This window comes from Entelurus aequoreus, linkage group LG22, assembly GCF_033978785.1.
Source record: "Entelurus aequoreus isolate RoL-2023_Sb linkage group LG22, RoL_Eaeq_v1.1, whole genome shotgun sequence".
NCBI classification, from domain to species: domain Eukaryota; kingdom Metazoa; phylum Chordata; class Actinopteri; order Syngnathiformes; family Syngnathidae; genus Entelurus; species Entelurus aequoreus.
The window spans coordinates 16,243,805-16,268,291 of NC_084752.1; the positions used below are offsets into that span (position 1 = coordinate 16,243,805).

Genomic DNA, 24,487 nt, shown 5'->3' on the forward strand with positions numbered 1-24,487 from the left:
ATAGTTAGCCTACAGTAGATAATCTTACTCATCTCACCATATGAAATCTAACTAACTTACTTCACCAATTATTATTTATCTATTTATGTATTTTTATTGTTATTACTTAGGGAGTATATTGTGAATAAATTGAGAACAGGAAGTGAACACAAGTTTTAGCAACTGCTATGTAAAATAAAAGGGGTAGGATTAAATAAGCTCTGCTTCTTCCTACTCCTTTTCGAACATGTTGAATAGAGGAACTGGAAATTGTGATGCATCATGTTGTATGCATGCATGTTCCAAATAAACTCAAACTCAACTCAACTCAAATATGTTTTTGAAACTCTCCATGTTCGTGTGGACATGGCCTAAGTCCCGCACCTTCCATTCTCTGTGTACTACTGTGCCATCCGGGTGCCCCCCACCCCAATTCCAATAGTTAGCCTACAGTAGATAATCTTACTCATCTCACCATATGAAATCTAACTAACTTACTTCACCAATTATTATTTATCTTATTATGTATTTTTATTGTTATTACTTAGGGAGTATATTGTGAATAAATTGAGAACAGGAAGTGAACACAAGTTTTAGCAACTGCTATGTAAAAGAAAAGGGGTAGGATTAAATAAGCTCTGCTTCTTCCTACTCCTTTTCGAACATGTTGAATAGAGGAACTGGAAATTGTGATGCATCATGTTGTATGCATGCATGGTCCAAATAAACTCAAACTCAACTCAACTCAACTCAAATATGTTTTTGAAACTCTCTGTGTTCGTGTGGACATGGCCTAAGTCCCGCACCTTCCATTCTCTGTGCACTACCGTGCCATCCGGGTGCCCCCCACCCCAATTCCAATAGTTAGCCTATAGTAGATAATCTTATTCATCTCACCATATGAAATCTAACTAACTTACTTCACCAATTATTATTTATCTTATTATGTATTTTTATTGTTATTACTTAGGGAGTATATTGTGAATAAATTGAGAACAGGAAGTGAACACAAGTTTTAGCAACTGCTATGTAAAAGAAAAGGGGTAGGATTAAATAAGCTCTGCTTCTTCCTACTCCTTTTCGAACATGTTGAATAGAGGAACTGGAAATTGTGATGCATCATGTTGTATGCATGCATGGTCCAAATAAACTCAAACTCAACTCAACTCAACTCAAATATGTTTTTGAAACTCTCCGTGTTCGTGTGGACATGGCCTAAGTCCCGCACCTTCCATTCTCTGTGCACTACCGTGCCATCCGGGTGCCCCCCACCCCAATTCCAATAGTTAGCCTATAGTAGATAATCTTACTCATCTCACCATATGAAATCTAACTAACTTACTTCACCAATTATTATTTATCTTATTATGTATTTTTATTGTTATTACTTAGGGAGTATATTGTGAATAAATTGAGAACAGGAAGTGAACACAAGTTTTAGCAACTGCTATGTAAAAGAAAAGGGGTAGGATTAAATAAGCTCTGCTTCTTCCTACTCCTTTTCGAACATGTTGAATAGAGGAACTGGAAATTGTGATGCATCATGTTGTATGCATGCATGGTCCAAATAAACTCAAACTCAACTCAACTCAAATATGTTTTTGAAACTCTCCGTGTTCGTGTGGACATGGCCTAAGTCCCGCACCTTCCATTCTCTGTGCACTACCGTGCCATCCGGGTGCCCCCCACCCCAATTCCAATAGTTAGCCTATAGTAGATAATCTTATTCATCTCACCATATGAAATCTAACTAACTTACTTCACCAATTATTATTTATCTATTTATGTATTTTTATTGTTATTACTTAGGGAGTATATTGTGAATAAATTGAGAACAGGAAGTGAACACAAGTTTAGCAACTGCTATGTAAAAGAAAAGGGGTAGGATTAAATAAGCTCTGCTTCTTCCTACTCCTTTTCGAACATGTTGAATAGAGGAACTGGAAATTGTGATGCATCATGTTGTATGCATGCATGGTCCAAATAAACTCAAACTCATCTCAACTCAACTCAAATATGTTTTTGAAACTCTCTGTGTTCGTGTGGACAAGGCCTAAGTCCCGCCCCCTCCGTTCTCTATGCACTACTGTGCCATCCGGGTACTCCCTCCCCAACTCCAATAGGTAGCCTATAGTCAATGTCCATTGGTGCATGCTTTGGCCGTTCCCGCCCACCGACCGCCTCGGCCACGCCCACATTCCCCCCCTCAAGTCTCACTTTTGCCCATCTCCTGACGTTCAAGTTCGCGGGAACGTGACGTCCGCACTTGAACTTGCAGCTCGGGGGTTTGGAGAGGGGAGGAGGTGAAGGAGGTAGGACGAGGGCGGAGGAGGGGGTCTTCTCTCACTGAAACCCCCCATCATCATCATCACCATCATCATCACCAACCAGTCTCTCCGTGCGCAAAAAGTCATGAGGATCTCCTCCACGCAGCCCGCCGCGCGCTACTCCGCCTCGGCCGTGTTCGGTGCGTGATAGAGCCGCCGCCGCTTCGTGTTCCTGCCGCCGGACCCCGCCGGACGCGTCCATGAGGAGCTTTTCACTTGGAGTCTACCTGGATTTCCCGATGTGATATCCGCCGAGAAGCCGCCACTTGATCCAACATGTCTCGCCGCAAGCAAGGCAAACCGCAGCACTTGAGCAAACGGGACTTTTCGCGTAAGTGTTTTATTTGTTGTTGTTTTTTTTACTGCTTTATTTTAGCAGCGAAAGAGAGAGAAAGAGAGAGAGGGTGGGGGGGGGCCGGGGTGGTACTTTCTTCAGACATGTTTTTTTTAATGCGTGAAATAACTCTTATCCAAAGTGTCAAGACAACGTGACAACTTTCATTTAGTTCACATGGATTGTGTTTTAAAAGATGAATGAACAGGTTGTAACGTTTATTCGGCACAAACGCAGCGGTGTCACAATTATTCCTGTTTCGTTCGCTGTTTGGAACCAGGAAGTACACAACGCGGTACTTACAACTATATGACGCCTTTTAGACGTCACAAAGTCCACGTGTTGACCTTTTCTTTTTACGTCGGAAAAGAAGTTAACATTTATTATTGTTTTTTATTTTAATGGTCACGCCATGTAGTGTTTCGGTGATTGAGTGTTGACACCGCGCATGTGCAAGTAAACACATATCATACGTTCACTTAATGTGACATTTTGCAAATATACATTTATAATTATATAGATTTTTTCCTCTTAAATGTTTTTGACATACATGTGCCCCCGTTCCTTCCGGGTCGGCTGAAACCAATTATGCTTTTGCAGAGCGAATGCTTTCATTTGGGAAGTGGCCGTCACTGTTTTGGCCAGTAGGGGGCGCGCTATGCTTGCAGCTCTTGCAGAAGCTTCTATGAACTTGAACTTGATCCACTTTTTTTTCTCTCCTATATTGTCTTACTAAACCGATGCAGATGACCATTTGTATAGGGAAGCCATATGTTTTGTTTGTAGAGATATGGGGATAATAATAGGGGATCATATAGTAAACAAGAGAGGTACATTTTCATTTCATTTGATGTATTTTACACAAGCATAACGTGAATAAAGATAATCATCCTCTCCATAAATAGGATTACTTCAGTTTGCATATTGGATTAAATGAAATTCAGGAAATCATGTTGACACTGTTAACTTATTTGTGCACTCCCTGGTTAAATTACTAACCGAGAGCCTTACTTTGAATTTATTTTACATTGTTATATTTATATTTTGCACAGCAAGGGTGCCTCTATATATTAATAAATACATCAAAGGCTAGAAGAACTAATTATATATTAAAGTAGCATGGGCATTATTTTTGTTTATCCATCCGTCCATCCATTTTCTTCCGCTTATCCGAGGTCGGGTCGCGGGGACAGCAGCCTAAGCAGAGATGCCCAGACTTCCCTCTCCCCAGCCACTTTGTCCAGCTCCTCCCGGGGGATCCCGAGGCGTTCCCAGGCCAGCCGGGAGACATAGTCTTCCCAACGTGTCCTGGGTCTTCCCCGTGCCCTAAACACCTCCCTAGGGGGGCGTTCGGGTGGCATCCTGACCAGATGCCCAAACCGCCTCATCTGGCTCCTTTCGATGTGAAGGAGCAGCGGCTTTACTTTGAGCTCCTCCCGGATGACGGAGCTTCTCATCCTATCTAGAGCCCCGCCACCCGGCGGAAGAAAACTCATTTCGGCCGCTTGTATCCGTGATCTTGTCCTTTCGGTCATAACCCAAAGCTCATGACCATAGGTGAGGATGGGAACGTAAATAGACCAGTAAATTAGGAGGTTTGCGTTAAACACTATTCAAAACCACTTTCAATTCCGGCCTTGAAAATAAACAATACATTTTAGTGTTCAAACGTATTCACATCACTCCGGCTTTCCATCAAAAATGTGATTATTTGGTTTTGAAGGAAATCGTTCTCCTTAACCCAACCTCACACACCTCGCTGATGTCCGTGGCGTAAGCTGGTTAAGATAAGCTTCAGCAAAAGCGTGGCAAATTCCCTCATCTTTAATGCAGCTGAACATACAGGTAGCAGGCCCTATCTTGCATAGTCCCCCAACACCTTCTCGTCTGACCTGACATGGAATTAAAGTTTGAACCGGTGGCAAGAATTCATCACATCTTATCTCAACATCCCAGTTGGCGGGTCCAATGTCATTTACCATGTGGCTAGATGAATTTTCTCTCTCTCTACTCTCTGTTGGTACTTCAGGGACCTACTCTACATCCAACCCTGAATGTCTAACCATGGTTCACAGGATCCCAGCACTTTCCACAAAATGGGGTCCAATCATCCTGAACTCAAATTAGAATCTATTTTTTGATTCTCTGAGGTGTTAGGTTCATTAAAACGTGAGATTGGCAGCACAATAAAGAGGGTCAAGCGTCTTAATCGCTTGCTGAGCATGTCAGCCCTTATCGAAGTTCTTTCTTTTCTTTTTGTCCTCTTTCTCAGCAGTGTTCGTACGTGCTACTCTCAGCGGTCTGTGTAGACCATGTAATTTACACATTTGTTTACAACTCCCTGCACAGCATCTCACATTCTGTTTACTTGTTTGCCCCCCTCCTTCCAGCTGAGCCACTATCAGGCGTTGTTCCAGAAGACAACTGTCAGGACTCCCCCAGACTGGGAGTTGCTCAGGGCGAGCCCCTAAAAGGGGACCAGGACCTGCTGACCTGTGGCCAGTGCCAGTCCCGCTTCCCCTTGGCTGACATCCTGCTGTTCATTGAACACAAACGGAGGCAGTGCCATGGGAGCCTTTGCATGGACAAACCTCTAGACAGACCGCCGTCCTCGCCGCTCTCCTCGCCCCTCTCCACGTCATCCACGCACTCAAGAACCCACTACCCACGAAGGGTGTGTCACCCTGTCGAGGTGGCCGTTCAGGTCTCGCCGCAGGACGAGGATTGTTTATCTGCACCCTTGCAAGGAATAATCCCCAAGCAGGAGAATATCACAGGTAAACACGTCTTGGAAGAGTTAAACACGGAAGGTTTGGGCTATTGGTTAGAAGTGTTTAAGGCCGTTGAATGTCCTTCAGCTTGAGCCCTGAACTCACTTAAAGAGCAGCCATCCCGACAATTATTGTGAGGAACGGAAACATTTTCAGTGAGAAACGACAGTCAGAGAAAGAAACAGATTATGTGAAGAAAGAATGGATTACAGATGTGCATAGATCCTGTGTCCTCATGTGGTGCAGAGACATGCATCTCTCCCTGCCAGCATTATTCCACTGTCTTGTCTCCTGTTCCATAAAACATATGCAGACAAAAAACTTACCAGTACAAAACATAAACAGAATTGTGGAAATGGTGGCATTTTCGGATCTCATATTGCCTTGTGACCTGAGTAATTAAGGGCTTGTTAATGCTGCTATTTGGTTTATTGGCGGTCTACCGGGACTCAATCGGCCTGTAGTGATAACAAGCGTGGGTGTCTTATGGCAGGTTTTACATGCCAGGGTTTGATTTTGCTCAGCAAAGCCTATTCAGATGTTTATTCATTTCCTTACCATGTGCCAGTTTGGCCTGGTTGACTTGGATGAGGTGGTTTAATTTGAAGCCAATTCAGGCTAAATGCGCAGAGAGCAGCACTCAACAATGTGCACTACTGTCCTGCATTAGTGAGGGCCGCAGTTCCGCAGATGGTAAGGCTGTTAGCAGTTGTTAGCTAGTTAGCTCTCTGCCGCGCTGAATGACCACTGTTCATTAGTGTGCAGTTTGCTAAACATCTGCCCTCTGTGTGAGTGCACACGGGCACACACACACACACACAAACACACATACAGACACATCCTCATATAGCCCACTTGCCTCTTGGCCTTGTCAGCTGCTTGAACATGCTTTTCTTTGCTCATTTAGATCCTCATGCAACAAAATTCACATGATGTCGTAGGGTCAGGAGCTCGCATTGGGGGCAGAGATTTATTTATAGGCCTCATGGAGCTGGATATTGTGAAATAGAGACACCGCTTGGTTGGATAATGGATAGTTCTATTAGGTCCAGGCTGTGTCCTGTTAAATAGAAGCATGTTTGTAAGATGGGAAATATCATACATTAAAAAGAAGATGCAGTCATGGTGTGAGTCGTGTGCAGTTAAACCCGTCTCCTCCCACCTCTGTTGTGCTGCTTCCGAGATAATGGATCCTGACTGGCAGTGCCAGTGCGCCACCTCGAACCACATATGGTCGCTGCCATGTTCTCTCTCCCTGCTCTGCTAGAGCATCACACAGATATGAGACATTTCTATGCACTCTCTCCCCACTCAATTCCAGTGGATTGTGTTATATGTACAGGCCACTGTATCTTCAGGTGATGCAAATAATACTCTGTTATAGGAGCGATTGGAATTAGTGAAGAGAATGCTTGAAGTTGGGAGGGGTAAGAGGGGGACGGTCCAAAAGACCCAGCCCTAGAGCTGAAGCTGTGCCTCAATGGGACAGCTGAGGCTGTCTGGGAAGTCTCATGGATGCAGCTGGGGCTGCGGTCTGCAGTCTGGAGCCCTGGGCCGTTAGGAGAGGGCAGCGCAGCCTGCGTGCCATCATTTGCATGATAAACAATTTAAGATATGCATAGGGACAACATAGCTTGTCTCCAGATTATGGATGGCCCAGAAACCGAGCAGATGACCGTTTCTCACACACAACTACATTGCTACAGTTTCGTGCAAAACGGGATTCTATTACACGCAACGCAATCCAGAAGAAACTGGCATTTTTGTTTTTCCAATTATGTAAATGCTTATTGTCGTGAATTAATAAACACGACCACACAATAGCAGATTTAGTCACATAACAGTCTAAGCCAGAGGTTGGCAATCTTGACTATTAAAAGAGCTGTTTTTTTTTACCACCTAATGAAAAATAATATGGAGATTATACGCTTTTTTAAATTTCACCTGAATTTACGGCAGAATTAGGCTATTCGTCCCCCTCGGTCATCAATGACGCAAATATGTCGACTTACGAGCCTTGCAAGGGGGAAAGATGGCAGCCAAAGCGAGCCTTTTGAGTGGGAAAAAGGTCATAGTCGACTAGTGTCATAATCATAGAACAAAAACACACAAACCAACATGTTGCTCTCTGTGCAAATTATAAATGGCCTTTTACAGCAGCAATGTCTGAGCACTTAAAAAGGGGCCATTCTCCTGGATAAGAGAGGAAGTGAAGCAACATGCATTTGAAGTTTCTAGACATTTTATTCAGTCATAGAATTTGAATGACAGTTTGAAACAATAGGACATTTAATACACATACATTGATTAATATAATAAATATTCTGTAGAGTCATTGTTTAAGGAATCATTTTTATGGGTGACCTTAAACGGAAATCAAAAAATGCAGTGTGCATGTTAGGCCTGCTTTGAAATAAATGACTACTTTTCAGAAACTGCTGAGTGCTTGAAAATGTTACATAATTTCTTGTCGCTAATTACAAGCGCACAGTTAAAAAGCCAGCGTCGTTGGCAGTGAAGATAAAGGAATCTGTCTATGCAGAATTAAACTCTCTATCTTTCTTTTTTGGGGACATATTCATGGTTAGCTCACCGCGAGCGTCGCACGTTCAAGAAGCTGACATCTCTCTCACAGTACACACACACACCCACACCCACACACTCATCCAATCACCTGTCAGGTTCATGTACATATTCACGGCCTCACAGACGATCAGAAACTATAGGACTCTTTTTAAAAATGCTCAGCTGTTTACAGTCAGTTTCTTCATTCTTTCTACCGGTTCCCAAGTTTATCAAGGCCACATTGCTCATGTCAAAATGCATTTATCCACACTGACACTGCTTGCATCCTCACTAGTGTGTTAATGAGGACAAGGGAGCCCAATCGAACAACTTCTGCATCCTTCCATTATTGAAACCTTGACTTTCAATCAATACGAAGTTAATTATGGCTGTCCTTGTTTTTCTACTGTGCTGAGGAAGACCGCACTCCTTGCAACATCTCTCTGAGGCTGTCGTGTGTCTTCATGCGGCAGCTTGCCTGTCCTGTTTGTTGTCGAGACAAAGGTATTTAGCAGGGTCAAAATTGGCACCGTGCCACTTTTCTCCAAACCACCAGTCCCCCTGTCCTTCACCAGCGTACACATATACTCAATGGGTGTCTGTCAGGGGGCCGGGGGGTGAGTAATATGTAGTGTTTGTGTGTGTGTGTGTGTGTGTGTGTGTGTGTGTGTGTGTGTGTGTGTGTGTGTGTGTGTGGGCGTGTGTGTGTTTGTGTGTGTGTGTGTGTGTGTTTGTGAGAGAGTGGTGGGACGTCTTTTGCCTGTGGCCTATGTGTGTGCATATGGTTCGCTTTGTAAGTTCACATACAGTGCTTTGTTTGGGTGATCACTTTAATTGATACTGAAAAGACCCAGATGCACACTATTTTAATTACTGGACACCAGCTAATATTTTCAGCATACACACTCCATTGTCTGCAAAAAATGACTGTAATTGGATCCTACAGTTGCTCTGAGCTCTGATAAATTTGGTTCTATTTTTAGCTGTGGGCTCTTACAATTTTTAATAAAGGTAAACAGCAGGGGCGGCGAGAGGCACAAATCTTGGGAGAGGGGCTAATTACAGCAGGATGAAGAGGGCTTTTCTTAGAATTAAACGAAGAAAATGATGGCACAATTATCTGCAAGTTACAACATGCAAGGAGATTTCTGAAAGTATTTTCACTTTCAACAAGCTGTGTAATCCAGCAGTTTATATGATGTGTGGTCTTTTCAGACCTATGTTTTTATATTTAAAATGTGTTGTAATTGTATGCTTACACTATTTTTAAAGGGGCTCACACAACGTTATGATTGAATAAATACATTGAAGCTGTATAATTAATCTATACATACTGTAAAGCGATAATAACAACATAGATCCTGTTGTTTTTAATACTAGGGAAATGCATGAGTGCAGTTAAGATATCATTATGACAATCATTGGTACTTTTAACTTTATTTCTTTAAAGTGTTTGTTTACCTGGAGAACACTACTTTCTAACATGCTTCCAACTTGATATCCTACTTGTTGGCGTATCACCCATACACACACTGGAGATCAGTGAGAATATAACATTATGCTACAAAAGAATAGTTTGGAAAAGCGTATGATTTTACTCAGCAATATAGCAACCATAGCAAGCGTTTTTAAATCTTTCTGTGTGGAGTTATCATGTTCTCCCTGTGACTGCGTGGGTTCCCTCCGGGTACTCCGGCTTCCCACACCTCCAAAGACATGCACCTGGGGATATGTTGATTGGCAACACTAAATTGGCCCTAGTGTGTGAATGTGAGTGTGAATGTTGTCTGTCTATCTGTGTTGGCCCTGCGATGAGGTGGCGACTTGTCCAGGGTGTACCCCGCCTTCCGCCCATGTGCAGCTGAGATAGGCTCCAGCAACCCCCGCGACCCCGAACGGGACAAGCGGTAGAAAATGGATGGATGGATGGATGATTAATCACAATTAATTATTGTTTCTCAGCTGTTTTTAAATGTTGCAGTTTATAAATAAAGGTTTAAAAAAAAAAAGTAGCCTCTGCGCATGCGCATAGCATAGATCCAACGAATCGATGACTAAATTAATCGCCAACTATTTTTATAATCGATTTTAATCGATTTAATTGATTAGTTGTTGCAGCCCTACTTGCAACTTTACCATAAGAAATGTGTGTGTGTGTGTGTGTGTGTGTTCTTGTATTTCTACCCTTCTTGAGATAATCAACAAGGAAAAGTACCTTCCATATAAGGACCGGTGAACAAGTTAGGACATAAATCATGGTCCCAATACGGAAAACCATTGCATCTAATAGAGAATGTATCATTTGCACCCCTGGTGGTGAAATCTATCACACTTAGGGTGGTCCCAAAAAGGAGGGATTTTTCATATTGACTGTGTGTCGGTTTTAAAAGTGCTCCCCCTCTGGGCAACATATGAAATAACAAGTGTGTGTAAAAATTTGAAGTCCCTTAGGCGAAAATTGATAAAATAAATATGTATATAGAGACATATTGTAATAACTTGAAGAAAATATTGAAGAATAAAAACCGATTACAAACAAAAAATTCAAACAAAAGATAAATGAACTAAAAGCAGTCTTTTTACCACAATGTATCGGCTTTTTTCTTATAAAATTGGGAACAATTTCTCATATTCTTTCTGTTTCTGTAATATTGCAATATTTTCTCATAAAATTATTACTTTTTAATGTAAAATTATTACTTTTTAATACAAAATGGTGACATTTATCATATAAAATTCTGACTTTTATCACAACATTGCCAAATTTTTTGTTGTTCTTGTAAAATAGTGACATTTGAGTAAAATTTGAGTTTTGTCATCATTTTGCCAAGTAACATTCCGATTGTTATTATATTATTGCCAACATTTTAAAGTTTTCTTAAAAAATTGTGACTTTTGTCGAGTAAAATTACAACGCTTTTCATAAAATTGCCAACATTTTAAGATTTTCTTCTAAAATTGTGACTGTTATTGAGTAAAATTCCTACTTTTATCATAATATTGCACAAATATTCAGTTTTTCTTCTAAAAATGTGACTTGCATTGAGTTAAATAAACATTTTTTTTATAATACTGCCACAATTCTTCTTTTTTTTTTGTGGAAATTGTGACCTTTTTCTTGTGAAATTCCAAATATTTTTTCACAACAAGCTTTTTTATATATGCATCATTTGTATATATTATTAATGTTGTGAATACAAATCTTTATATATCTAGAAAGGGTGGTCCGAAAGAGGTAGGCATTTTTCGGAGTTGTCAAGAAGGTAAAAAAATACAAGAATGTGTGCGTGTGTGTGTGTGTGTGTGTGTGTGTATGTGTGTGTGTGTGTGTTTGTGTGAGACAAGAATAATACATTTGACTTCAGCTATAAAATTATTGTAATGGCACATAAATTTGACCTCAGCCATTGCCCACCATAGTTTGCGTTGCATCAAGTTTTAGCAGCTTTGGCTGCATGCGAGTGCCAATGTGAAGTGTATGTTAACATCTTGGGTGTGAATCTGCTGTCTTAATAAAACTTGTGCATATGTGTGCAAGTTTGTGTGCAAGTGCGGTTTTGACCACTTAAACTGTTTATAGCTCTGTGTGCATGTGTGTGAGGGCTGTTTGTTAAAGCTTTACTACCCTGAGCATGCAGGCTGAACATGAAAGGGTCTTTGACTTGGCAAGCTGTGCCTGAGGACACCCCTCTGTGGACCATGCCAGCCCAGACTTGGCACAGAGCACCGGTCCTGAGGGACGGGCCGGGCCTAAATACTTGCGTGCGAGAAGGAGGGGAGAGAAGGTGTGTGCGCGCGTGTTTAAGTGATGTTTTGTGGGCTTAGGAAGCAGAACCTATGGTGAGATGGCAGGTGTGTGTGTGTGTGGCAGACAACGGGAGAGTGCGTGGTAGGTATGCAATAATGTGTGTGTGTGTGTGTGTGTGTGTTGTCCTCAGGGCTGCTGGCTTGGGCTTCCTGTGTCTCTGTTTGTCTTCTGACAACCTTAGTACCACAGCCTCAGGCCATTCAGGTGGAGGCTAGTTGAAGTATGCACTCACTCACACACACACGTGCAGGGCATGCACACTAAAAAGCTCAAATACATGCATTTACCAATGAACGTGCACGGACACACACCTGTTTTATAGGCGTAACAATGCTCCCTTCTCCTGGAAAGATGTCACACACACCTAGGGCTGAATCTGGCCTTTTATTAATATCTCAATATTTTTGGGCCATGTCACGATACACAATATACAGTATATATCTTGATATTTTGCCTTAACCTTGAATTAACACTTGATGCATATTATCACACCAGTATGATAATTCTATGTGTCTACATTAAAATATTCTTGTTCACACTGCATTAATATATGCTAATTTTAAACGTTCATGTAGAGAGGGAAATCACAACTAAGTCAATTTACCAAAACTGTATTTATTAAACAGTTATTAAGCAGTGGCACAAACATTCATGTCATTTCAAAACAGAAAGTGCAACATTGTCAGACATTTGAAAACAAGCTATTAGTGCACTTTTGTGCATGATGTCACTAAGACGTCATATCAAAACAACACTAAATTAAAGTGCACTTTTTGTGCAGAACGCCTCTACAATAGTTTAAAACAAAGTGCACGTTTGTGCATGATGTCACACAAGATATTTCAAAAATTGTAAAATAAAAATTAGCTGCATAATGGGAAATCAAATTGTGTATGTCCTTCGCTATGTGGTAGTTTACTGTGGATGTTATCTCCTTCTGATTTTGACTAGTTTTTGTTGATGTGGAAATGGAAGACGCCAGGCTCAATCGGGTCAGTGCTGGTTGCTTGGGCATTTTGTTAGGTGTGGCACCGGCCAGAGATGTTGACATGCAGAGTTTCAAGCACTCTTCATTCTCTAGTGGGTGACTTTTCAAATGAGTAGTGCCGCTACTTTTTGTAGCAACACTTTTGCCGCATACTTGACATATTACGGTTGTCTGTTCAACATCTTCCCGCTTGAAGCCAAACCACCACCAGATGATGGACCCCGTGTTGTTTTTCTTGGGAATTCATTATTCTTCCTCCATTTGTTACCAGATTAGCACCGTCTCTCTCTCATATTACCACTCGCACAGCTCCGCTTGCACCACCTGCCACCGCTAACTTTACCCATACGGCAAGGGCGTATGACGTTGCACGCGCGACTGTATGTGACGTATGTAAGAAGGTGCGCTTGTTTTATGTCTCTGTGAGAAGGAGAGACAAGAAAGAGTGAGAAAAGCCTGTAGTGTAATGCCCGCAGCTAAAAGCAACTGCGTGAGAATGTATTCTTGAATACTCATGATATAGTCATTTTCTACATTGCACAGAGACAAACCCACGATATATCGAGCATATTCGATATATCGCCCTGTCCTACACACACCACACACAATGTAAACCCCCTTCTGTGAAGCAGTGTTTTGTCAGTAATAAATGCGTTGTGGCAGAGGCCCCATGATGTGTAGTGAGTTGATAAGATCTGTCAGAAACATATGATCCTTATTTCAACCGTCTTACTCTCTTCTCCCTCCCTCGCGCTTTTTCTGTTCACTCGCTCTCTTTCTCTTGTTTTAAAGGACTGCAAGCTGTTGAAGATTGTGTTACGTTAGCATGTCTGCACTTCCTTAAAACATCCAACTTCAACTCTCGAGCTCATTAACACTGCAGCAGATTTGGCAAAGGCACACACGTGCATGTCTTCTGCACAGTCATCTTGTCCATCGAGTGTCAAACAAAGGTATACAACAAAACCCTCCCGTGTTGGATGACAGTCGTGTCACACGGGATAAAAATGTATCCTTAGAAAAAGCCCTGTCCTTCGTCTGTCCTGTCAATAGCGTGGCAGACATCTCAAGGTCGGGGGTCATCTGACAGCGTCAGGGCCTGTCACGCCAGCCGCCAACTTCTCCACCTGCAGGTTAATTACTTTATTTTTAGATGGAACAGAAAAAGAACACTAACACACAAAAAAAAAGACTTAGATACAGCTCTACCTCCGGAAGTGGCAGGTGAAAGCAAAAAAGGAAGTGGTGGGTTTCGCTTTACCGTTCGAGAAAGAAACAGACTTTGTCGAAATAATTGTCAACATGATCATTCGAGGTAGACATGGCAAAACTTGTTGTTTTAGTGTGCCTCGCAGCATGTCAGGTCATCCTCTTCCGTTCCTATTGTGACATGTCACGTTTAATGCTTTAAGGCTAAGGCACCCTTTGCTTTGTCTTCCTTTGTCGCCATGATGATAATGAAAGTCACACACACCAGGGCGTTGTGATAATGTGAACCCGCTGATCCTGGTCACTATTGGCCTTTAGTCTTTCTTCCACCACTATCTTCTTCACGGCAAGTCCCAGGGCGAGGTTTGGCCTGTGACTGTATTTGAATGGGTGGTCGTCTGTACAGCTGTGTCTTGCCACTCTTATCGCACACAGATATGAGACATAGAGGGCCCCTGCCTGTGTCTGACTTTACACTTGTGAAAACTCACAGCCCCCTCTCTAAATGTGTGCATTAAAGCAGTGTTTTTCAACCACTGTGCCGCGGCACAATAGTGTGCCGTGAGATACAGTCTGGTGTGCCGTGGGAGATTATCTAATTTTACCTATTTGGATTAAACATATTTTTTGCAAACCAGTAATTATACTCTGAAAATTATTTGTTGTTGTTGAGTGTCCATGCTTTCTAGAGCTCGGCAGAGTAACCGTATAGTACTCTTCCATATCAGTAGGTGGCAGCAGAGAGCTAACTGATTTGTAGATGTTGGAAAAAGCTGGATGCAGTGTGCAGGTAAAAAGGTGTCTAAAGGTGTCTAATGTTTAAACCAAAAATAAACAAAAGGTCAGTGCCCCTAAGGAAAGGCATTGAAGCTTAGGGAAGGCTATGCAGAAGGAAACTAAAACTGAACTGGTTACAAAGTAAACAAAAACAGAATGCTGGACGACAGCAAAGACTTACTGTGGAGCAAAGACGGCGTCCACAATGTACATCCAAACATGACATGACATTCAACAATGTCCCCACAAAGAAGGGTAAAAACATCTGAAATATTCGTGATTGCTATAACAAAGTACATGCGGTAAATATCGCTCAAAGGAAGACATGAAAAAAAGAGAAAAAGCCACCAAAATAGGAGTGCAAGACAATAACTAAAACACTACACTCAGGAAAAGAGCAAATAACTCAAAATAAGTCACGGCGTGATGTGACAGGTCGTGACAGTACACCTACTTTGAGACAAGATCTATAGTGATGCATGCTTGGTTATGGTTTAAAGTCATATCCAACAATTGAGAGAATTACTTTTTACTGTCAACTGAGTTTAGTTTTTTAATGATTTTTGCTGGTGGTGTGCTTCCGGATTTTTTCAACGCAAAAAATGTGCCTTGGCTCAAAAAAGGTTGAAAAACACTACATTAGAGACCCCAAAGTGTGTGCGCTGCTGCACGTATACTAATAGTTGCTCTTTTCATCGGGGAAGGTTGTGTTCAGAAGTTTTGTAACAACTTAAAGGGGTAATTGTATGTTTATGGTGGTGGTTTAGTCATAATTTTGCATAGATTTTGTTTTAGAGACCATCTTCAAGCCACTTTCTGAATGTTTCTTCAAAATGCTCAGTTTTGCGGACGGTCTTATTTAGGTGCCAAAGCCCTCTCCTCCAGGCCAAACCCCCTTAGACTGTGTGTCCACCCCGTCAGCTTGTGTTAGTTTCCTATATAGAGTGTAGTGTTGTCCCGATACCAATATTTTAGTACCGGTACCAAAATATTTTTCAATACTTTTTGGTACTTTTCTAAATAAGGGGAACCACAAAAAATGGCATTATTGGCTTTATTTTAACAAAAAAATGTTACGGTACATTGAACATATGTTTCTTATTGCGATCGAAGAACAATTTTGTCCTTAAATAAAATAGTGAACGTACTAGACAACTTGTCTTTTAGTATTAAGTAAGCAAAGAAAGGTTCCTAATTAGTTTGCTGACATATGCAGTAACATATTGTGTAATTTCTCATTTTATTATTTTGTCAACATTATGAGGGACAAGCTGTAAAAATTGATTATTAATCCACTTGTTCATTTACTGTTAAGATCTGCTTACTTTCTCTTTTAACATGTTCTATCTACACTTCTTTTAAAATGTAATAATCTTACACTTCTTCTGCTGTTTGATACTTTACATTAGTTTTGGATGATACCACACATTTCGGTATTGATCCGATACCAAGTTGTTACAAGATCATACATTGATCATATTCAAAGTCCTCATGTGTCCAGGGATTTATTTCCTGAGTTTATAAACATAATATGAATTTTTAAAAAAGGAAAAAAGATTTTGCGGCGATAAAAAATATCAATGTAACTAGATACACTATTGTTCTTGGTATCATTATATTGGATGTCAGGTGTAGATCCACCCATGCATTTGTTTACATTCAGGGTGCTAGCTTGCTGTTAGCGGTGAGCTATCGTATCCTCCTAGGGTGTGTAGTGAAGCATGTTTAGCTATTTCTCGTCCTGCAGGGATGCTACTTGTAAGAAACGTACTTTATTTGTTGCCATGGAGTTGAGGATTAGTGATTTAGAAGTAACTAAAACACTGCCAACTGCTAATGGACGTTAGCCATGTCTTAAAGCACCTCTTCCTGAGGGCGTTTCAGTGTTACAGTACATCTTCACATTTATCTTTAGTTTTTAGGCCATCATACGTCCGTTCTCCCTTTTCTGTCTACACACTGTGTCTGCTTGTAAGTACTCCGTGATTGTGCGCTGCCGAACATGCTCCTCTGCTCTCAAAACCAACAATGTCACGACGTGACGACGCACCGTCATGCCCCGGAACCGGTACTTTTCAAATAGAGTATCGTACTGTTTTTGATTCATTAGTATCGGGATACTACACCAGTACCGGTATACCGTACAACCCTAATAGAGTGTACTGACAGCTATGAGTTAGAACTGTTTGCTACTTTTTACTACAAATGGCAACAGCAGACGATTTTTAAGGTGCATGTGCATGTAAGAGTCAGTCTGCCCCACAACAAGAGGATAGAGAAAAACAAGGAACTTATTGACTACAACTTTGGCCTACAACTGAATAAAAATGGCGGAGTCGCACAAAGCTCTTCAGGTAAACCTCTACCATACATGGAGATATTTGCTGACGTAACTAAGGTCAAAATAGATCATTAGAGTCTCAAATTCCAAAGGGCTCATTCTGAGCATGTAGGCCTAGGCAATATATCTGTTTTATTGATTAATATGAGTTTTTTGTTGCAGACGATTAAAAACTAAAAAATCGATGGTTTTCCTCTCTTGTTCCGGCATATTTTCTGCCCCTATGAGCTTCCGTAGTTCTCGCCCACCCCTTTACTTCCTTAGCGAAATTTCCACAAGCCAAGCAAAAATGCCTAAGGCTAATGCTAACAAGATCGAGACGTTTGTTCCAAAGAAAAGAAAAGTGTTGTCAGTGTTTTAGGCTTGCGGCAACAGGCGTGGAACAAATGACTGAACACTGCAAAGTTTCTTTAAAAAAGGCAGCAGCACAACAAACTTTTTCCAGCATCTGAAAGAGCATTGAGCCACTAAAGCTGTCGCTCTGCACATCAAAACCGGACAGATCATACACGCTATACTGCTGCAAAACTTTAGTGAAATTATAACACATTTATTAATTAATATAAGGATGTATTACATGTACAATGAAGTGTACATAATCTTTAACATCAGTACACACTGACAATAAGTGCAGGATTTCTCAGGGAAAAGCCTGTGTTTATCCACTTACTAAAACTATATAGTTATCTCAATGTTTTACGTGATTATTTATTTGCATACAATGAACAATACTACATTTACATAATTATTTTATTGATTTTATACTACTTAATGATTATTGGTATCTTTATTGATTTCTTATAGTTTATTAATTTGCATGCAATGTGCAATGCAACATTTTTATTTACAGAAGTATTTTCTTCAAGACAGAAGTTTTGAATTTGCACTTTATTAATCTCAATATTGGAGATTATTATTTATTCGCATGCAATGTACAATGCTACATTTTGTTTACATACATATTTTATTCAAGCAAAAGTATTGCCTTCCAGAAGAAACTCTCAATATAGTTCTTTGAAAATTATTGCATAAAAGTATAATGTATATTTGGTCTAAAAATAACATTATACTAATTTGAGTTTTGTTAAGAGCAAGATGCACTGTATGCAGTGTCATTTCAAACGACTATTTTCTATCAAATAAAAGCAAAAATTGTTTTGAATTACCCGTCGTTGGTTTCTTTAAAAAGTAGGGAAATAATACATTGTTTTTAGGCCATAGGCCAGGCCTATGAGCATGTTTTGAAGAAGGCAAGATTGTTTTATAAATATCTCCCCCATGTCTCCATGGTTTGATTTCACATTTTCGGGACTTATGGGGATCCCAAATACACAAAAACAGGTAACAACATGGTAAGAAACGTTGGTTTTGCATAATAGGACTTAGAGGTGGGAATCTTTGGGCACCTCACAATTCAATTACGACTCAGGAGCTACAGTTAAATTATATATCGATTATTTTTACCTTTTTAATGATCATATTAGACATTATTATGTACAATAATGATATATTAATATCTAAATGTGTTACATTTAATAACTAATAATGTTTATATGTCCACCATGTTCCTCCAGTGGCTACTAACATGCAGATAAATACATGTTCCGAATCTTCGATTTAATTTGTGTGCCTTGTAAAACCACATAATGTTTAGACATTTTGCCCCCAGTCGCTAAAAACTTGCGTCCCAAAAAACATCTGTCATCTAGTCATTTATATCTACGGCTAAAAAGGTTGTAGACCAGCGACTGCAAATCTTGCCTGATTTATTATTCTGCTTGCTAATTTCCCGTTTTTTTAGCTGGTTACTCTCTGCAGTAACACGGTCCTTTTTTTTTGAAGTGTCCAAAGCATTTATTCTTTTCCTGTTTAACTACTTCTCTTTCAAGGTAGTTTAGCACCACGGCTAACATAGCTTGTCCTCTCCTCCCTCCTCCGTGTGTCCATGTTAACCCAGCTAACACATAACGTTAAAAGAATGCTATCCATTAGCAACATTAAATTGGCCCTAGTGTGTGAATATGAGTGTGAATGTTGTCTGTATAGGCAAAGACTATAAAATGGGACCCGTTTCCCTCCCTGCTTGGCACTCAGCATCAAGGGTTGGAGTTGGGGTTAAATCACCAAAATGATTCCCGGGCGCGGCGCCGCTGCTGCCCACTGCTCCCCAAGGGGATGGGTCAAATGCAGAGGACAAATTTCACCACATCTAGTGTGTGTGTGACAATCATTGGTACTTTAATCTTTAATCTTTAAACAATATTTAGACATTTGTCTACCGATTCATGAATCATTCACGTTTTCTTCGTGATCCATCGGAGAATCGAGCATTTTTCCCACCTCTTATAGGATTACGTTTAAGTTAGCATCTTTTAAAGACTTGTTTTGTCGAAATTTGTATTTCATTCACAATTCTTATGTGAGACAAGCACAAACATGTTTTTTTTAATGCATTCTAACTCATAAATAAATGCTAGCAAGTCAACTACAGAGATAATAGCGACTACTTTGGGACAAATAAAGATCCAGAACATTATATTTTTTCATCCTGAATATAAGGAGGGTGAGCTACAATGTTTAGAAGCTGAGTGGTACGCAGATCCAGCAAGTAGCACTATTGCTAAGTGCTAAACAAACTACGAACATAATGAAACAATCACTTACTGTACAGTGTCTGCTCTGACTGCTATGCCGACTAATGGGATGTTCATATCTTCTTCATTTAATTAATCTGAATTAGGGATGTCCGATAATGGCTTTTTGCCGATATCCGATATTCCGATATTGTCCAACTCTTAATTACCGATACCGATATCAACCGATACCGATATCAACCGATACCGCTATACATACAGTCCTGTAATTAACACATTATTATGCCTAATTTGGACAACCAGGTATGGTGAAGATAAGATCCTTTTTTTTTAAATTAATAAAATAAAATAAGATAAATAAATTAAAAACATTTTCTTGAATAAAAAAGAAAGTAAAACAATATAAAAACAGTTACATAAAACTAGTAATTAATGAAAATGAGTAAAATTAACTGTTAAAGGTTAGTACTATTAGTGGACCAGCAGCACGCACAATCATGTGTGCTTACGGACTGTATCCCTCGCAGACTGTATTGATATACATTGATATATAATGTAGGAACCAGAATATTAATAACAGAAAGAAACAACCCTTTTGTGTGAATGAGTGTAGATGGGGGAGGGAGGTTTTTTGGGTTGGTGTACTAATTGTAAGTGTATCTTGTGTTTTTTATGTTGATTTAATTTTAAAAAAACAACAAAAAAAAACGATACCGATAATAAAAAAAACGATACCGATAATTTACGATATTACATTATAAAGCATTTATCGGTCGATAATATCGACAGGCCGATATTATCGGACATCTCTAATCTGAATCATAATCCTCACATAAAAAGTTTGGCACGAAAGAGTGTCTTTTAATGTCTTCCTCTCGATCTCTGGGTCTAAATCAAATGTCAAAGTTGACCATTTTCTCGGTTTATGGCCACAGCCTTCCTCACAATCGAGAGGCATTATTTATACGGTAACTTTCACCAACTCAGAGTCGATGCAACGTTAGCGCTTATATTAACAATATCGCTAATGTGTTTCCCCGGCGCCACAGTCCAGGATAAGCATCGACTTCAGCGCATCGTACGTGCTGCTGAGAAGGTGATTGGCTGCAAGCTCCCATCCCTCCAGGACCTGTTCTCCTCCAGGACCAGGAGGCGTGTGGGTCGAATCACAGCTGACTCTTCTCACCCTGGACACAAACTATTCTCCCCTCTCCCCTCAGGCAGGACACTACGGTCCATCCAGACCCACACCTCCCGCCACCTGAATAGTTTCTTCCCCTCCGCCATCAGGCACATGAACAATAACTCCTAACAGTAGCTCCTTTGAATTCCTTCTAAGTCTATAACAAGATCTGATAGCTCAGTTACAGCTCTTGTTATTACCAAATCTGTGTTATGTGTTTTTATGTTGCACGATTGCACCAAGAAAAATTCCTAGTTTGTGAACCCGTTCTCAAACAATGGCAATAAAACTATTCTGATTCTGATTGTGATATGCAGGTCACGACATGTACATGGAGTATTGTTGGCGTTTAGGGCTTTATGGGCACAGGAGATGACTCCCATTAGCTTCATTGTTAGCCGCCTCATCCTTCCCGTATATTACAAATTAGAATGCATAAAAAATTAAAGACATATGTGTTCTTGTCTTGCACAAGGATTGTGAATGATTGGCAACATAAAAAGTGCATTTCCATATATTTTAAATTAGAATGCATAAAAAATTTAAGACATGTGTTCTTGTCTTACACAATGATGGGGAATCATTGGCAACATTTAAAAAAAAAAGTGCAGTTCCCCGTTAAATGGTCATCACAAGACTGTGCTCGTATTGATTTAGGAGTGTAATATATTTTTCAGTGTCAACGTTTTGGCTATTCGATTTCTATCCTTGCAAAGATGTATGTAGGCACGAACACGCTCGTACTTAAACGTCCACCACATCACCGAGCTCACTATGATCCCCGACCTTTGTTGCACACTGACACACAAACGCTCATAAATGCACACTCCTGTCCTAGGCACCCTTTACTTTAGCAGGCTGAATCTCACTGATAACATGCTGGTGCCCTCATTTAAATTTGAAGCGCTTCTTTAATCTTCAAAGGCCTGATTGCTTTATGAATATGCATGGGCTGAGCTGACTCTCAGTTCATTACCTTGTTGTAAATTCTAATGACCATTAGGGCCCTGCGCGGTAATTGCCAATTGTTTTGCATTTTTGATTAGGCCATTACTGGAGCGCATTCTGAACATGTCTGCCCTGCCAGCCTGTCAGGCCACGTAGAGGCTGAGATGAGTTGAAAAGAAAAGTGCACGGGGTACTGGCAGCCCGCGAAACAAAGTTAGGTGCATTAACGTTTTTAGAAGCTTTGCTTAAATTTAAGGTATGTTTTGCAGGGTAACATTGATGACGGATGAGAGACACAAGACAAGAAATGTTGGCCTTTAAGTTCTCTAAATAAGCTTCACCCTGCTTGTTTCTGCAGCACTTAAGTGGAAGAACGTGTACCTGTCCGCATTTATGTCAGCATGTGCAATTGTTGATTGTGTGCAAGGATGCCGGTCCGACTGTGCGTACATATCTAAGTTTGCGTGCAAGCGGGCGAGTTGAGCGGGGTCGCTGGTGTGCTGGGAAGTTCTGGTGGTATATCCCAATGCTCGGCGTGCCTGGGACTTATGAAAGATTGATGCATCCTAGCAGAATGGCACGGCCCTGCTACAACTTGATAACATCTAATGGATAATTTAACGCTCTAAAACCGGCAGGCTGGTCCCCTTCTCCGGCGGGATGGAGCGGGCAGCAGCTGCTGGGCTTTTGGGGGAGATGCTGCTTTGACTGTGGTGTCAGAGGGAGATTTGAGGACAAGCAGAAAGGGGGGAAAAGAGAGGGAGCGAAGGAAATGTGTGTCCATGGCGTGACTGGAAACCCCACTCATGTGCCCAGAGTGAGCTTAAGTTCATAGTGTCAAGAGTTGATTAGGCAGCTCTTGTCACAGTTGTTAAGCTGCCAAAAAAATATTTTACTCTTTAACTTAAATGCACTCCAACCTAAAATATTATGCATTTTTCCTTCCTGACATTACGACATTGGTGATGTTTCATGGTATACAATACATTACCATACATGCACCATTATTAGTGTACTGTTCATCTAATACGATGCTCTCATTATCTTCATCATTTGATGTTGAACAATCAAAGAGTCGCTCTTGTCTTCTAAGGAGTGTTAGGGAGTGTGCATAATTATGGTTAGCATCCAGAATACTTTTCATTTTGCCGGACAATAACCCCTTTTAAATCTGTCTTAAGGGGTTTGTGGCACACTGAGACTTGAAAGTCGTCAGTGTTGGTTATGTTTCAGCCATCTTCGAGAGTGTCCGCCCTGAGATCGGTAGGTTGTGAGTTCAAACCCCGGCCGAGTCATACCAAAGACTGTAAAAATGGGACCCATTACCTCCCTGCTTGGCACTCAGCATCAAGGGTTGGAATTGGGGGTTAAATCACCAAAAATGATTCCCGGGCGCGGCCACCGCTGCTGCCCACTGCTCCCCTCACCTCCCGGGAGGTGATCAAGGGTGATGGGTCAAATGCAGAGAATAATTTCAAATGCAGAGAATAATTTCGCCACACCTAGTGTGTGTTTGACAATCATTGGTACTTTAACCTTTAACTTGAACTTTACCAGGTCTTTCAGCACTTGGCATTTTGGACTTATGGGCACTTGGTGAACCTTTGCAGTAAATACAGAAAATTATTGACACTGAACTATATTTGGAGTTCCTGGTAGCTTATGTTTAATATATTTCAAATATTTTGCGGTCATTTTGTATCTTTTACTGCCTTGTTAATTGCAAGGATCGTCTCTAAATTGTCTAAATGCATTGAAACCTCGACATATGAACTCGATTAGTTCTTGAACAGGGTTTGTAAATAGAAAAGTTTGTACATTGAAGCAAATTTCTCCATAAGAAACAATGTGAACATGGATAATGTGTTAATGATTGTCACACACACACTAAGTGTGGTGAAATTTGTCCTCTGCATTTGATCCATCCCCTTGTTCACTCCCTGGAAGGTGAGGGGAGCAGTGAGCAGCAGCGGTGATTTTGGTGATTTAACCCCCAATTCCAACCCTTGGTGCTGAGTGCCAAGCATTGAGGTAATGGGTCCCATTTTTAGAGTCGTGGGTATGACTCGGCCGGGGATTGATCTCACGACCTACCGATCTCCGGGCGGACACTCTAACCACAAGGCCAGTCCATATTTTATTAAAAGTTTTTACACTTTCAACACAATATAAAACTCTATCCAGTGCTGTATATCAAACAAACACAACAATGGGGGTAATGGATCAACTTTCTATTTAATAACAAAGCCATAATATCAAGGTGAACGGTCCTGTTCGTATGCAGCCACCCTGTCAACACGCACACACACAATCACTAGTACTGTGGTGCACTCACAGTTTGAAATCAAAAAACCTCTTAACCCGCTACAATCAGAAGGAATAAAAAATAGAATCCACTTTATTGGCGCGCAGCAAAAGGGAGAAAGGTTTTGACAATGCTGTGAATAGTTCCTCGAATGTTTCAAACCACACATCACTTGTCCATTGCTTTCTTTGGACTCATATTAAGCTAGGAAAACTAGAAGAAATGTTGTAAAAAGGCTAAAAAAGCACACAACTAATGAGAGGTTGGAATCTTTGGGCACTTCAAGATTCAATTACAATTACGATTCAGGGGCTACGATTCGATTATAACAAAATCATCTATACATCAATAATTAACA

The 24,487-nt window shown here is 40.7% G+C and overlaps 1 protein-coding gene across 1 annotated transcript in view; it reads left to right on the top strand.

Moving 5' to 3' along the window:
• Positions 1 to 2,300: 2,300 nt before the first annotated feature.
• LOC133639179 (B-cell lymphoma/leukemia 11A-like) overlaps positions 2,301 to 24,487 on the top strand; it is a 73,365-nt gene continuing 51,178 nt past the window's right edge. The window contains exons 1-2 of the mRNA XM_062032269.1: positions 2,301 to 2,637; positions 5,031 to 5,417. Of these exons, the coding sequence (XP_061888253.1) occupies positions 2,583 to 2,637; positions 5,031 to 5,417 (442 nt within the window). The 5' untranslated portion in view covers positions 2,301 to 2,582. The remainder of the gene's footprint in view (positions 2,638 to 5,030; positions 5,418 to 24,487) is intronic.